Source organism: Zalophus californianus, chromosome 16, assembly GCF_009762305.2.
Source record: "Zalophus californianus isolate mZalCal1 chromosome 16, mZalCal1.pri.v2, whole genome shotgun sequence".
Taxonomy (NCBI): domain Eukaryota; kingdom Metazoa; phylum Chordata; class Mammalia; order Carnivora; family Otariidae; genus Zalophus; species Zalophus californianus.
The window spans coordinates 61,288,041-61,301,694 of record NC_045610.1 but is presented as its reverse complement, the minus strand read 5'-3'; the positions used below and the strand labels follow the sequence as shown (position 1 = coordinate 61,301,694).

The 13,654-nt window shown below is 67.0% G+C and overlaps 1 protein-coding gene across 2 annotated transcripts in view; it reads right to left on the bottom strand.

Moving 5' to 3' along the window:
- The window catches only part of BAHCC1 (BAH domain and coiled-coil containing 1), a 59,905-nt gene that overhangs the window by 20,988 nt on the left and 25,263 nt on the right, over positions 1 to 13,654 (bottom strand). For both annotated transcript variants that reach the window (XM_027567487.2, XM_027567485.2), the window contains exons 3-4: positions 5,059 to 5,181; positions 246 to 1,985 (exon numbers count right to left, since the gene is read on the bottom strand). In XM_027567487.2, the coding sequence (XP_027423288.2) occupies positions 246 to 1,985; positions 5,059 to 5,181 (1,863 nt within the window). The remainder of the gene's footprint in view (positions 1 to 245; positions 1,986 to 5,058; positions 5,182 to 13,654) is intronic.

Sequence of the window (13,654 nt, the reverse complement as noted above, 5' to 3'; positions counted from 1 at the left end):
AGAGGCCCGTCAAACCAAAGGAGGGCCTCCTGCCTTGTGGGCCCCAGGGGTCCTGCCAAAGGCAGGTGTGGGGAGCTGGTGGCCTCGAGGGATGGGGGCGGGCTGCTCAGCCCCGTGAGGGACGAGACTGCAGACACGGGGAGGGGACAGTGGGAGAGCCCAGGGCCCGTCCCGGGTAAGCTTCGGACGGGTACATGAGGGCAGGTCAGCCCACTCCCTGCCTCCCTCCCCACCAAGGGGCCTACCTTTGAAGGCAGGGGCTGCCCGGCCCTGCCGCCCAGCGCTGGCGCCGTAGGCCATCTCTGGCCGGCTCACCGTGTCCTTCTGCCGGGACAGGGCCACCGCGATGCCCACGGGTGGCTGCCTCACTTCCACGTCGCTGTGCGGGGTGTCGTGCTCCCGGCTTCGGGCACAGTCGGGCCTCTCGGCCTCGCTGGGGGCCTGGGCTGGGCCCTTGGAGGCTGGGAACTTCATATCCTGCTGGGCACAGCTGGCCTTGAGGCCGCCCAGACCCACGAAGGGCGCCTTCTGGCCAACGACCAGGGCTTGGTTGCTGTACTTGAGCAGGTTCTTCATGGCTGAGACCTCGTCAGGCGGGGTGGGCAGGTCCTGGGGCAGGAGGGCGGCCTGCTGCAGGCTGCCGCTAAAGGGGTCCAGATAGGTGCCACCCTTGCGCTCCTCGCCAATGGCCATGGCGGTGCCCTGGCCCGACTGGATGCTCCACGGGGGCAGGTGGGGCCCGCCATAGCCCAGAGAGGCCAGCTCCAGGGACTTGCGCTTGGCTTCGGCCCCGCTGCCCCCTGGGTCCACCTCGGGGGTCACCAAGTGCTGCTGATGCCGGATCCGGGCCACCTTCTGGGCCCCAGGGGGACCTGAAGGGGTCTCCTTGCCGGCGGTCTTATCTAAAGTGCAGCAGGCCTGGGTGACCTTCCCACCCAGTGGGTCCTGGTGACTTGGCCGGGCACAGTCCTGTGAGTGCGCGGGCAGCTCGAAGTAGCCACTTTTGTCCAGACCACCTTTGGGGAGCCCAGAAAAGGGGGTCTCGGGGCCTGTGCTGTTGAGATACTCGAGGCCCTTGAGCCGGGGGTTGAGCGCAGCCTCGAAGCCCCCAGGCCGCCGCTCGCCTTTGCCCTCGGCCTTCAGGTGGGCATAGGAGACCCCATAGGGCACAGCATGTTCAGGGGCCGAGGCACCATCGAGGTGCCGGTCTTTGCCCTCACCTGCCACGGCACAGGCCTCGGCGGCCTGGAAGGGACGGCTCTTCTCAGCCAGGTGTCCCACGGAAGGCACGAAGGTGGGCCCGCTGGCCTTCAGGTCTCGGGGGACTTTGTCCTGCAGCGGGCAGAGCCCGTCCGGGCCGGCGTGCAGCTGCAAGCAGGGGAAGGAGCCGGCGGCCGTGCTGAGGGGCGGGGGCGGCCCAGCGGGCAGGCCGGACGGCACGGTGTAGGCCACAGCATGGTGCAGCATCTGCCGCCTCTCCAGGCACTCGCTGAAGGCCGGCCCGGGCTCTGCGGGGCCCGCCGGCTCCTTGGTGCAGCGCCCCGAGGCCGCGACTCCTGTGCCGGGCCGCACCAGCATGCCACCTGCACAGCTGGCCAGAGCGGCCTTGCCCATCTCGCCGTTGAGCACCTTGGTGTTGAGGAGGCAGGAGGCGAGGTGCTTGGGGCGGCCCTCACAGGCGCCGCGGGGCGCGACGCCGCTCTCCTGGCAGGGGCCGTCCGCCGGCCCGGGCAGCACCAGCTTGTGCCGATCCCTGCCGCCCTCCTCCTCGGCTGCCGGCCGCTCCTTGCCCTCTGCTGCCTTGCCGGCCTTCTCTCTGCCCAGGAGGAAGCGGTCGAACTCCTTGGCACCCTTCTGCAGGGGGCCGGCCTCGCCTCGGTCACGGCTGCAGGAGCCGATGGGGTGGCCGGGGGCGGCCCGGGCCACGCCGGGGAAGTTGTGGTTGGCAGGCAGGAGGGTGGGCTGGGGGGGCAGGTAGAAGTTATCTGCGTGCCAAGAGAACCAAGGTCACTGGGAGGGCCGGGGCAGGGGCTGGAGAGGTCAGACTCCCTGAGACACACGCCCCAGGAGCCTCTCCACCGGCACCAGCGGGCAGCAACCTGCGGCTACCGCCGAGAAGGTTTAGTCGTAAAACAGACATTGTGTTCGGTCACCACGTTAACCATGTGCGCGTGCACACCCTCAGAGCACTGAGCACATTCATGAGGTGGGCCTGTCCGTCTAGGACTCCGGCATCGTTCCAAACCAAAGCTCTGTGCCCGGGAAACGGAACTCCCCCGCCACCCCCCCCCCCCCCCCCGCCCTGAAGGTTTTGACTTGCGTGCAGCTCCCAGGAGACGGGAGCTGCAAAGGGCCGGGGCCCCCAGCGCCCATGGGGAAGAGTGGGGGGAGGGCAGAGGCAGGTGGCAGTGTGCGCGGATCAGGCACCTTCCCCCACCCCGCACAAAGTCGGGGGGGTCAGGAACTGGGCTGCGCTTCACCCCGCACAAAGTCGGGGGGGTCGGGAACTGGGCTGCGCTTCACAAACAGCCACCAGAGCCTTAGACACTGGGGAGGGTGCTGACTCACAGTTGCGGGGTGGCGCGCACGGCGTGTGGCGTGATGGGACCACCGCATAGCTGGCTGGGCCCAGATGCCCAGCCACCTGGAGCGCGGGCAGGAGAGAGTTCGCGGCCTGTGGGACCGTGCATGGAGGACCGCAAAATGCCCGGCTCTGACCAGGCCCCCGTGAGAGCTAAGACCCCCAGCAGGAAGTGAGGCCTGAGGATGGGCCCCGGCAAGGCCCCCGGCTCCTCTGCATGGTCACTGTGGGCGCCTCCAGCTGGGGCTCCGGTGATGGTTCAGAGAAGGAAGAGGAAGTGGGCCCTGCCGGCCATCCCTACTCCTACCCGCTCTCGGCTTTCGACACCCCTGCAGCTCGGGGGAGCCCCTCCAGGCAGGTGGGTGGTGGGTGGAGCCCTTCCTGCCCGGGGCCGTGCTCTCCCTGGGGGTCCCCAGCCGGCCCTGGAGACGCCCACTGCTCCCAGAACGAGGGCTGGGTTCCTGTCTCCGGGGACCTGGGGGGCCACCCCCCCTACAACCGGCTGGGGTGGCAGACAGGCTGCGTGGAGGGCCTGGAGCCCAGAGGGGGCAGCAAGGGGAACAAAGAAACATTTGGAACTTGTAAAACTGTCCTCAGTCACAAGTTCCTCGTCAGTTTCCTGCTAATTAAAACAAGGGGGAAGAGGGTAGCCTGGGTGAACCCTAATTAGCTTGATTTCCGAAACCCAAATGTTCTTGGATGGGACTCCACCACGAAACGCTGAACGCCGAGAGGCCACCGGCGCTCCGGGATGCCAGCGACCCACTGCCAGAGGGGGTTCTGGGGCTCTGGTTCAGCCCTGGCAAACGCTGTCAAAGTAGCTGCACACGTGGGAGTTTGGGGGACCCAGCCCGGGGCCTGTGGGGGGCTGTCCTCTGTGGAGCAGAGCACCTGGACCAAGCTGAAGGAAACTTGGTTTGCTGGGAGCATCCAGCATCTCTCCCTCCCCTGGGGCTGGGGCTGGGGGTGCTTTCCTGGCCCGGCCCAGGCAGGGTCTTATCTGCATCAATCCCAGCCAGCCAGTCCAGGCCCAGGTCAAGGCCGAGGCTTTCCGGACCTCAGCCACCCGGCCAGGCCCAGCGTCGCAAGACACACCAATGTCCTGGAGTGGGAGGCTTCTTGGGAGAAAGGGCCGGGGCGGGGGGGTAGGAGGACATGAGAGTTAGCCGTGGGCTCACCCCCAAAACTGCCTCGCTGGGGTCCCCTTCCTTCCCTGAGACCCGCTCTGGCACACTTCTGATCTAACCGCTACCTGCTAAGCCCTGCCCTGCCCGGTGTCCTGTCCACCCTGCTGGGTGCTTGGTGGGGCCCTCCTCTGCCTCCACTGAGAGCCCCCCGTCTCGGGGCTCCTTGGGCTCCCCCGAGCTATGTCTGTCCTCACCCGGGGGGGGGGGTCCCACGGCACCGACCCTCACCACGAGTATCTGGCCACCTCCTGGATACCGCTGGGGAAGTCCCCCTGTGTGGAGGATGGATTCCCCCCTCCCCTCTGAGCCGCTCCTCCACAGCAGCACCCCTCCCACAGCCTGGCCACGATGGGGGCCCCAATTTAAGTCTATACCACCTGTCATCTGAAACACATAACCAACCCAACGGTCCCCCTGCCCATCTCCTGGGCACCACCCCAGAGAGCCCTTTCTAAAACCCAAATAAGATGTCACTCCACCCAGGAAAAATCTTCGAGACAGGGCACGAGGGCCTCCAGCCACTCCCCACACCTGTCCCTTCCCCAGGCGGCCACACCTCCCGCGGGCTCCTTGAGGGGATCCACGCCCTGGAGGTCAGGCCTTTGCACGAGTGTGTGCATGTGCACGGGGGAGCATGCTCGCACGTACCCCTCCCCACGGCCCCACCAGCCCTGTCCTCTCTTCAGCAGGGCCCTGACCTCAGCGCCCCCTCTCCAGAGGCACCTCTGGAGGCCCCCTTCCGCCGATGGAGGGACAGCCCCTCCTCGTCTGCAGGGAGACATCGCCTGCGGCCTCTGCCTGACCCGAGGCCCTGGTGTGCCGGTCGGGCCTGGGCCTCATGCAGCTCTGAGAGGCCGCCAGCGCAGGCCCCTGCGGGCCTCCGCCACCCCTACCCGACAGCATCTTCCCCCTAAGCTGCCCAGGCAGTGGAGGACAGGAAAGAGGTGTGCGGGAGCTGAGCGCCACCCCTCGGGACAGCGGTTCCTGCAGATCCTTCCACGGCAGCCAGAAAGGTCCTGGCCGCGTGGCTGGGTCTTCAGAGTGCTCACCCGGGCCCAGCACGTAACCTGCCTCTTGGCCATGCTCCTGGGAGTTTCAGTCCTCCGGGAGCCTGAGAAGCAGGCTCACTCCCCCCCAGCCCCACGCCGCCGTGGCCTGAGACCTGGGGCGTAGGTGTGCCCAGGCTGGCCACCTTTACCCAGCGCCCCAGAAGCCCCCGGCCCCTCCCTGCCTCACCCTCCAGGATGCCCTGCACCCCAGACCCCAGCACGGCCCCAAGCCGGCACTTGCCTTTTTGGGCTCCATAGAAACGATGCTGCCCATAGAGAACATTGCTGTTTCCATGGTGATCCAAGTGGCTCATGGGTAGGAAGGTGGATGCCAGACTCCCCGAAAATCTGGGGTACCCTGGAGCTAGAGAAGCAAGGAGACTGGCTGCAGAGGCACCTCCAAGGCCCAGGCCCGCACCCGCCCTGGCCCCAGGGAGGTGAGAGGCGGTGGGCGGCCCAGGGGCGACGCCCTGCGGAGCCTGGTGTATAGTCGGCCGGTGGGAAATCAACCCATCAATACATCATATTAACTCTGACTCGACTAACACCATCCCTCTGGTGCGGCACAAATTGAATTGCTGATGGGCTGGGAGAGGAGGATGGAGGGGGGTGCCTGTGGTTCCTCCCCGGCAGCGCTCGGCGGCGGGGGATGCTCCAAGGCAGGGCAACTAAGAGGCTCTGGAGAGGCATCCTGGGAGGTATCCTGGGAGGACACACACGCTGGACCCGGGCTCAACTCCCAGCCAGGACGGCCAGGGCCAGACTCCACCTTGGCCTGCGCCGTCCAAGCTACTGGGCAGCCCCCGGGCTCGGGCAGCCCACGCCCTGGGGCTGGGCAGGAGGGCTGTGGCTGAGCCCCGTCTTGCTGGAGGCCGCCGGCCCTGCGGGCTCTCCACTGGCAGGGCCTCCTCCGTGCTCGGAGATCTACAGAGGGAGCTGGCCCCCAGCCCGGAGACCCTCCCTGGCACTTCTGAGTCATGCCAGGCAGGCCCTTCTCTGTCCCCCTGGGGCCTAAACTGTCCTCAGGGCCTGGCCCTGCCCAGCACAAGAATGCCAGCCACACCCTGCCCGCCCTGCCTTGGACCTTGGGGGCTTCAGCCACCTGGGACGCACACACTCACTGCCCCCAGAGAGATGAAGACAGACAGAAGTTAGCACGGCCTGGGAGGCCCAGCCCAGCCCCGGTGCCCTGGGCAGGCACAGGCGTGTCTGCTGGATGCCCAGAGCCACCAGCCGCCTTGAAGGCGGCCCTTCCCCGCCCTAACTCCCAACCTGGCCCAGCAGGGAGGGGTCGCCGGTGGGCTGGGGCGGGCAGGACACAGTCTTGCTCTAACACTTGCGCTTCGACCCAGCACTCTGAACTTTTTCTCCACGGAAAGCGTGCTCTATAGGAGTTTCTCTTGGGGACCCCACGATTGTCCCGAGAGCGAATGGCTCCTGGGAGGGAGCAACCATCCAGGGGCTTCCCCAGGGAGGAGCTGTGGCAGGGCCTGCAGACAGCCGTCCCGAGAGGGCAGGCCAGGCCAGGGCCCCAGGCGAGAACCTGTAGTAGCCACGCCGGGAGCCCCACGCCTGGGGACCAAGGGCAACAGCACCCCCACTGAGTGCGTCACAGTGGAGTCCCTTCCATCTTGCTCATTAACTGTTTTCCAGGCGGTTCCATTTATGACCAAACCCCTCTGCTGCCCCAGTGGAACATTCCTTGTAACAGCTGGTGGCTGAGCCCTCCACGGAGTATCCTGTGGGAAACACCTCTCCAGAAGGGGCAGGGTCAGAGCCACAGGACCGACCTCCAGGTCCCCATGTCCTCGGGCCTGGGGCATCGGCTCATGGCCTGAGGTGGGCGTGCCGGGATGCCGAGGCTGCCGGGGCGGCGGCAGGGGGCGGGGGGGAGGCTGGTGGGGTCTGGGCTCTATCTCAGTGCTGGGGGCGGCTGCAGCTGCAGGTGCATGGTGGGGGGGCAGCCCGGAGCCCACCGTGAGCATCAGGGGCCCGGGAGGCCCCTCGCCAGGCCTGAGGCTAAGGGGGAGCTGTGCTACCATGGCGCAGGCAGTCCCACTCAGCTCAGAGCCTGAGAATGGAGCTGCAGGAGCAGAGTTTGGACTGGAACACGGCCAGCATCGAACTCCGGGGGCACTCCGGGATCCCCCGGGAGCAGGGTCCCAGTCCACATGGGGTGGCCTTGCATTCCGATCCCAGTGGGCCCTGAGGCAGAGGCAGGCCACCCCCCCAGATCCTAATGATGCCGTTTGATGTTCTCTGGCCCAGGGGGTCTGAGGTGAAGCTGTCGAGTCCCCTCCCCAAGGAACCTTCTAGGCAGAACGTGTCTCGGGCCCCACAAGCTCGAAGCACCCCACTCCACCAGCCCCATCTGCAGGCTCCAGAAGTCCCTAGAGGTCTCCCTGCTTAGGGCTCACATCCCCAGCCTCCTCTGGGGGCTCGGGAAGGGTGCCAACCGCCGCCCTGGCCTGTCCCCTTCTAGCCCCTCCTGCTGAGGGCAGGGCTGGGTCCAGAGGCCTGGCCAACTGGCCTGGTTTGTGTGTGGAGACACATCTGGAACAGCTGCTCCCTAGATTAAACTCAGCTCCTGGAAGCCTTGACAAAAGCTGAGCGCGGGCTGGGGACAGGAGCAGTGGGGCAGGGGGGCTGAGGCCTGTGTGCGCTGTACGGGGGGTGGGGCGGTGGTGGGACGGGGGGGGGGGGGGTAGCTGAACCTCCACAGCTGTGCCCTTTTAATCGCCTGCTGTTAAATGTTTTACGGGCCTCGTTTTGGTAAACAGAAGTCTGTAAATTCCTCCTTCCCAGAACCCGTTTCCCGGGCGTGGGCCCCCCCGTGACCCCTCGGGAGGTCCGGGCCTGCCGCCCACCCGCCCTCTTGGGGAGCAGGCGCTCAGCTGGCGGAGTGGTGAGCAATTTCCCGCGGCGCCCTGTGGGGGCAGCGCGAGGGTGCCGGCTGGGCGTGTCCCTCTCCTTCAGAGCCTGAGTGGGTGGCCGCCCGGGCCAGGGCGCAGGGGCCCCCCTCCCACCTCCAGCCTTCCCCTCGGAGACCCCGGGGGGGGGGAATTTGGGCTGGGGAGGCAGAGAAGGAAGAAGCAGCAGAAGGGGCATGGGCCGGGCCGAGGGGGCTGGAAGGGGTCCGGGGAGGGGCCTCTCAGCCCCGACATAGAAAAGTCCCCCAACATGATCATCCTCTCTGAACTGAAGAAAATAAAGCATGATTTTACAAACCAGAGCAGCTGTTCTGAGAGGGCATCAGCCGGGTCCTTGAAGGGGCTATGGTGGGGCGAACGTGGGGGCTGTGGTTGTCAGGAGGGCTCGAGGCGCAGGGAGCGGGGTGGGGCTGGACACCCAGGAACCGAGGACCAGAGCTCCTCAGCCCCACACTCCTGCAGGGGACAGCGCAGTCTGCGGGCCCCTCCCCCCACCCTCGTACCCCTAGGGGTTGGGGCTACTGTGACCGCCTTAAGGGACAGATGCCAAATCTGTGTAAAGCAACGGCCCACGGCGGAGGGGGGGCAGCCCCAGACCCATCCCTGGGCCCCCACTACCCTCGAGGCCCCGGAGGGCCTTGATGAGCTCTGGGGGGGGGGGGCCCTAGGCCTCCGTGGGCATCTCACGGTGGACCCCCTCCATCCTGCCCCTGCTGCTGTGAGCGGCCCGGAGACTCAACCTAATCCCATGACAGAAGGGAGAACAGGGGGGTACAAAGGGTCAAGGCCATCGCCTGACGGGTGTAATGAAGCAAAAAGGGTCAGGCGCCGGGTAAGAGCGGCACATACCAGGTCCCCGGGCTGCTGGGGAGCAAAGTTGACCACGTACCGTGACCCCTCCCGGGATCCCCTGGGTCTTCGCTGGCTGTCCGGGAAGGTCGGGGGTGCTGGTGGGAAGTGTGGGGAGTGGGCAGGGGGAGAGCGGGCAGCGGGGGACCCTCCCCAAGTAGGGGCTGCTCCAAAGGCAGGGTCTGAAGCACAGAGGGGATGGGAATACTTTATAGGGGCCACGGGCAGGAAGACAGGGGCCATGGAGCGGGGGGCTTCTCCCGACCCCGCAGGGAAGAGGTGGGTGCCTGGGAGGACCCAAGGCCTGCGGCAAGCCTCTGAACCAGAGAGGGGCAGCCCCTGCACCCTGTGTCAGCCCTCCTCTTCCAGTGGGGTCCTCGGACCACCCCGCAGCACCTCCCCGCTGCCAGGTCTCCCTGCTCCACTTCCCCACCCGCCCCAGGCCAGACCTGGAAGCTCTGCTCCACCAAGGCTGGGAGGTGGCAACCCTCCTGACCCTGCCTCCCAGGGCCACCCTCCTAGTCTCCCGGGAGGCCAGGTCTGGGGGCGTGGGGGTGTGTGGCCAGCCAATCGGAGGACCAGGACTCTCTGGGGGAGGCTGGGGGATTCCCAGCCGCCTTCCCCCCACCAGGGTCCTGCCTTTCTGCAACAGACGCCCCTGCCCCCCTGGCCACCTTGACCAACAGCACTGCTGTCTCCCTGGAGGGTGACACCCTCTCCTATCCTGAGGCTCCAGTTGCTGGTAAGTTCTCACCTACCATCGAGCCGAGCCGCCAGGAGGGTCCTGGCATCAGACCCTAAGGCAGCTCCCCACGACATGACCACTGGGGGCGCGCTCTGAGGAACCCAAGTGCCCATCTGGCCAATCAGAGGCCCCATCTCCTTTGGGTCAGGCCCACTCTCAGGTTGGGGGGGCGTTCAGCAAGGGTCAGCTCCATCAGATGGAGCCCCAGCAGACCTCCCACCCCTACCCGCCTGCCGGCCCGCCCTGACAGATCCCACCCGGCCCTGGCACACTCCTGTCATCAGAACCCTGCTACACGTGCCCAGCTAGGGGTCCTGGCCCCATGCCTGACACTAACTGGATGCTCTCTCCCACGTGACACCCCTTTCAGGATGTCAATGGGTTTCAAGCGTGGCACGCAAGTCTACTAAATGACAGTGACTCCCCAGAATGCTGGGTTAAGAAGGCCTCTGAGGCTGCATCCACATGCAGCCTAGTGCTGGGACTCACTGATTAACTGGCATTGGCAGCCAGTCGGCAGCACGCGGGCCATCCCTGCTCTAGTATCTGAAGGGAATAAACCTTGCAAGAGCCCCCTCCCCAGGTCCTCCCCGCGTCTGTCCAGAGGCTCCCTCACACTCAGTGGTCGGACCCGAGGGTGTCCAGCCTGGGCTTTCAGAGTGACACCCCTTCTCCGGGATGGAGTGGGCTTTGGAAGCTCAGCCCTCAGGAGTGCCCACGCCTCAGCCTCCCACAGCTGTAGGTCGGGGCCCCAAGTGTGGGCTCGAGGGGATTCCGGTTTCATTCCATCTGTCAAATTCCCGGTTCAGGTGCTCCACGCATCCACACTGCCCCCCACTGCCCAAGGTGCAGGGCCTGGCAGCCCTGGTCTCTTCCCAGGCCCAGAGGGGTGCTAAGAGCCGGGGGAAGGTGCCAGGCTCCTGCAGGTGCCTCTGGAACAAAAGCGGCGGGCAGTCTGCCCGGGATCCAGGCAGTTCGTGGACAGTCCCGGGCTCCTGGCACGTGCTCTGCAGGGAGGAGCAAGGCTCTGACTGCCCAGGACACAGATGCAGAGCTCCCTCAGAGGAGGGGCCGGGCCCGAGGGCTTGGGAGGGCTGGGGGCAGACCGGCGTGACCCCCAAAACCTTCACTGACATCCCACAGTACCACTCCGGGTGCTAGGGAGCCCCGCTCCAGGGGCGGCCACCTGCCGGCCATCGTGCCTGGAGGACCCTGGGTGTGTGCGGACACGAGGACACCCCAACCCAGCCCCACATACAGTTGTGCCGGAGATAGGCCACCTGTCCGGGCAGTGACACGGGGACCTCTCTCCAGCCCAGATAGCGCTGTCCTCACACGTGCTCCCACGGCAAGTGTCAGCCCAGGAAGGTGCCAAGGCCCCTGGCCCAGCAGTGGACAGCGGCTATGGGGGACACGCCAGGACAGGGTGGTCGCCAGCGAACCTGCAGGGAGCCCTCCGCCTGTCACCGGCTGGCCAGTAGGCCATGCTTTGACTGTCACGCTGGGTCAGAAGGGCTCTTCTGGCAGGGCAGTGTGCAGATGGGGCAACGGAGGCTCGGAGGTGCTGTGGCTCTCCCAGCCCCTCAGGCACTGCTCTTGAGCAGTGAAGATGACCCTTGCAAGGGGCAGGGGCCTTGGGTCTGGTCCAGCACGGTCCTGACCCCTCCCCCGCCCCCCGTAGCTGCCTGGGCACGGGCAGAGGCCCACGCTGCAGGCACCCCGGCTTGGGTCCCTGCAGGAGCTAGGAAAGGGTTGGCACCTACTCCCGACACGAGGAAGGCGGACAGAGCCAGGGTTCGGGGGCACCTGGGGCTGCCGAGAGAAAGGGAGGAGTGGACAGCCTCCCAGTCAGGCTCTCTGGACTCAAAGCCCGCCACACACTTTCCCGAGCCTGTTCCTCCCCTGTAAAACGGGTGAACAGCCGCCCACATACCACGGTGTTGCTCAGAGAAGTAAACAAGGCAAGTGCCATCCCTGGGCCAGGGTCAGCACAGAATGTCATTATCCTGAGCGCCACAGGTGTGCTCCTGGCCTGACCTGAGCTAGAGCCAGGGACTGGCCCTGGCCTCCCGACTTCGGGGTCCCCTGTGGCCATAGGACCTGGAGGAGCGCCGGGCAGACTGGACCCGCAGAGTGGCCGGTGTCCGGGACTGGCCTCACAGGGATCAGGTTGGGACCTGTGTCCTCAGCAACCAATTACACAGGTCCTGACACATGGAGGAAGCCTGCCCGGGCACCAGGGTCAGGCCCACAGCTGGGGGGCAGACTGCACGCTGGGACCCCGATGGGGACGTGGACCAGGGCAGGGGGCAGCCAGGGGCGGAGGGCACCGGCAGGGGTCACGGAAGGCTGGCCGCACAAAGGCCCCAAGGAGGCTCTGGAGGGGGTCCGAGGTCCACAGGAGACGGGCCTCCCTCCTTTCCGTGTTGGGCCCCTCCCCACACTCTGTCCTCAGATCTCAGAGCAGCTAGCTCTCCCCACGAGCCACCTTCTTCCTTCCAGCACGGGCCAGGGTCAGGGAGGCCGGGCGGGGGCGCCGCAGACGCGGGGGGTCATCAGTGGTTCTGTGGGGGCAGAGTCCCGGAGATGTGAGCCATCAGGGAAACTAAGGCCAGGAGAGAGGGCCAAGGAGCTGACAGGGCCTGGGGGGAGGGGCCGGGGCCCAGAGCAGAGACCCGCCTCAGGCAGCTCCTCTAGACGGTTCTGGAACACTAAGCCCCAGGCGGCAGGCTGGCCTCTAAGCTCCCGCAGAGGTGGTGGATGCGGGGTGGCACCTCTGTGCCTCACATAGACACGCTCCAGGCTCCCACTCCCTCCCCAAAGTCTTCTGGGGGAGGCGATGGAGGGGGCCGAGAGGCGCCTGGCAGGGTGTGGGGAAACTGGGGGGCTGGGAGCAGCCCCGGGAGGCTGGCCCAGGCTGGGGGGGCAGTAGCCGCCTCTGGCAGAGAGGCCCCCTGTGCCTGCTGCCCCCCAAGGCTCCCCCTCCACCACGAGTGGCCCGGGCTGTGGTGAGCAGCAGCTAGGCACCCCCCAGCTGAGCCCCCAAGAACAGAATCCCCTTTCACCGGCCCTGTGGGTGGTCCCAGCCCAGCAGCTGGGGGTGGGGGTGGGGAGAGAGGGGCCAGGCTCCATGACAATGGGACCAGCTGTGCTGTGCCCCCCCACCCCCCCACCCCCCGTCCCCCAGCCCCTGCGCCGACCCACCCAGGGCAGGCGGCCGGACACTGGCTCACCGCTGCCCTGGACCCGTTCTGCCGCCCACTCCCACCCTAAGCCTCAGAGGAGAACGTCCAGCTTCTGGCAGGACTCTTCATTTGGGCGAGCCTAGGAGGCCAGATGTTCCGGGGCGGCTCCTCCAGCTCCAGGGTGCCTCCCCTGCACCCCAGCTGCTCCACCAGGGAAGCAGGAAGCCTGGGCCCTTGCTCTGGCGGCTGCCCCCCAGATGGCGAGCTAGGTCCAGCAACGGAGAGGTGGGCAGTCCTGCCTGGAGTTGGGGGGGGTAGGCTCACCTGGGCCCCTCCCCTGACCCGGCCCCCACCTGCTGGCCTGTCCTGGTCTCCTGGCCCTTCAGGAGCCCAGCGCCGGCCAGCCCCAGGTCGGGGAGGGGGCGGTGAGCAGGCCTTGCTGGGCACCTGCCACCCTGCCCATCCCGGGGGCGGCGGAAGGAAGCAGGACGGGGTGAGAGCCAGATCTCTAAGCAGCCCGCCCAGGCAGCCCACCGTGCCTGCCGGGCCCCACTCTCCGGCCGTGTCGCGTGCCCCCCACCCGCCTCACCCCCCTTCCCTCCGAGCACACGCGGCAGAGAAACAGGCCCCGGCACGCGGGGAGCCAGTTGGCACCCCGTCAAACTAGCAGCCGGGCACGCGGCCAGGGCAGCCAGCCAGCAGGCACTGCCACTCGCTCTGGCCTCCACGCTCCAAGCTCACCGCGAGGCTGCCGGCACCACGTGGCCTGTCAGGGGGCGGGGAACCCCGCAGGAAGGAGATCCCGAGGCGGGCCGCTCAACGGAAGGCAGAGAAAAGGGAGATGGCGAGGGGGTAAACCGAGGCACAGGCCGGGAGGGTGCATGCGGTTGCAGGGTCCCCGGGACACACACAAACACCAGCTACCCTCAGGTAGGACCTGGCAGGTCGGGGGGGGGGGGGGGCGTTGCTCTCCCCTTCAGAGCTGCTGCCCCTTCCCAGGCTCATCTTTGGCCTCGGGCAGGCCCTGCTCCCTACACGCCCGGTGCCCTGGAGGCTGCCTGGGTGCTCAGGAGGCCACACCCTCTTTTCCTCTGTCCTCTGTCCACCTGCCCTGGCCCACTGAGCCCC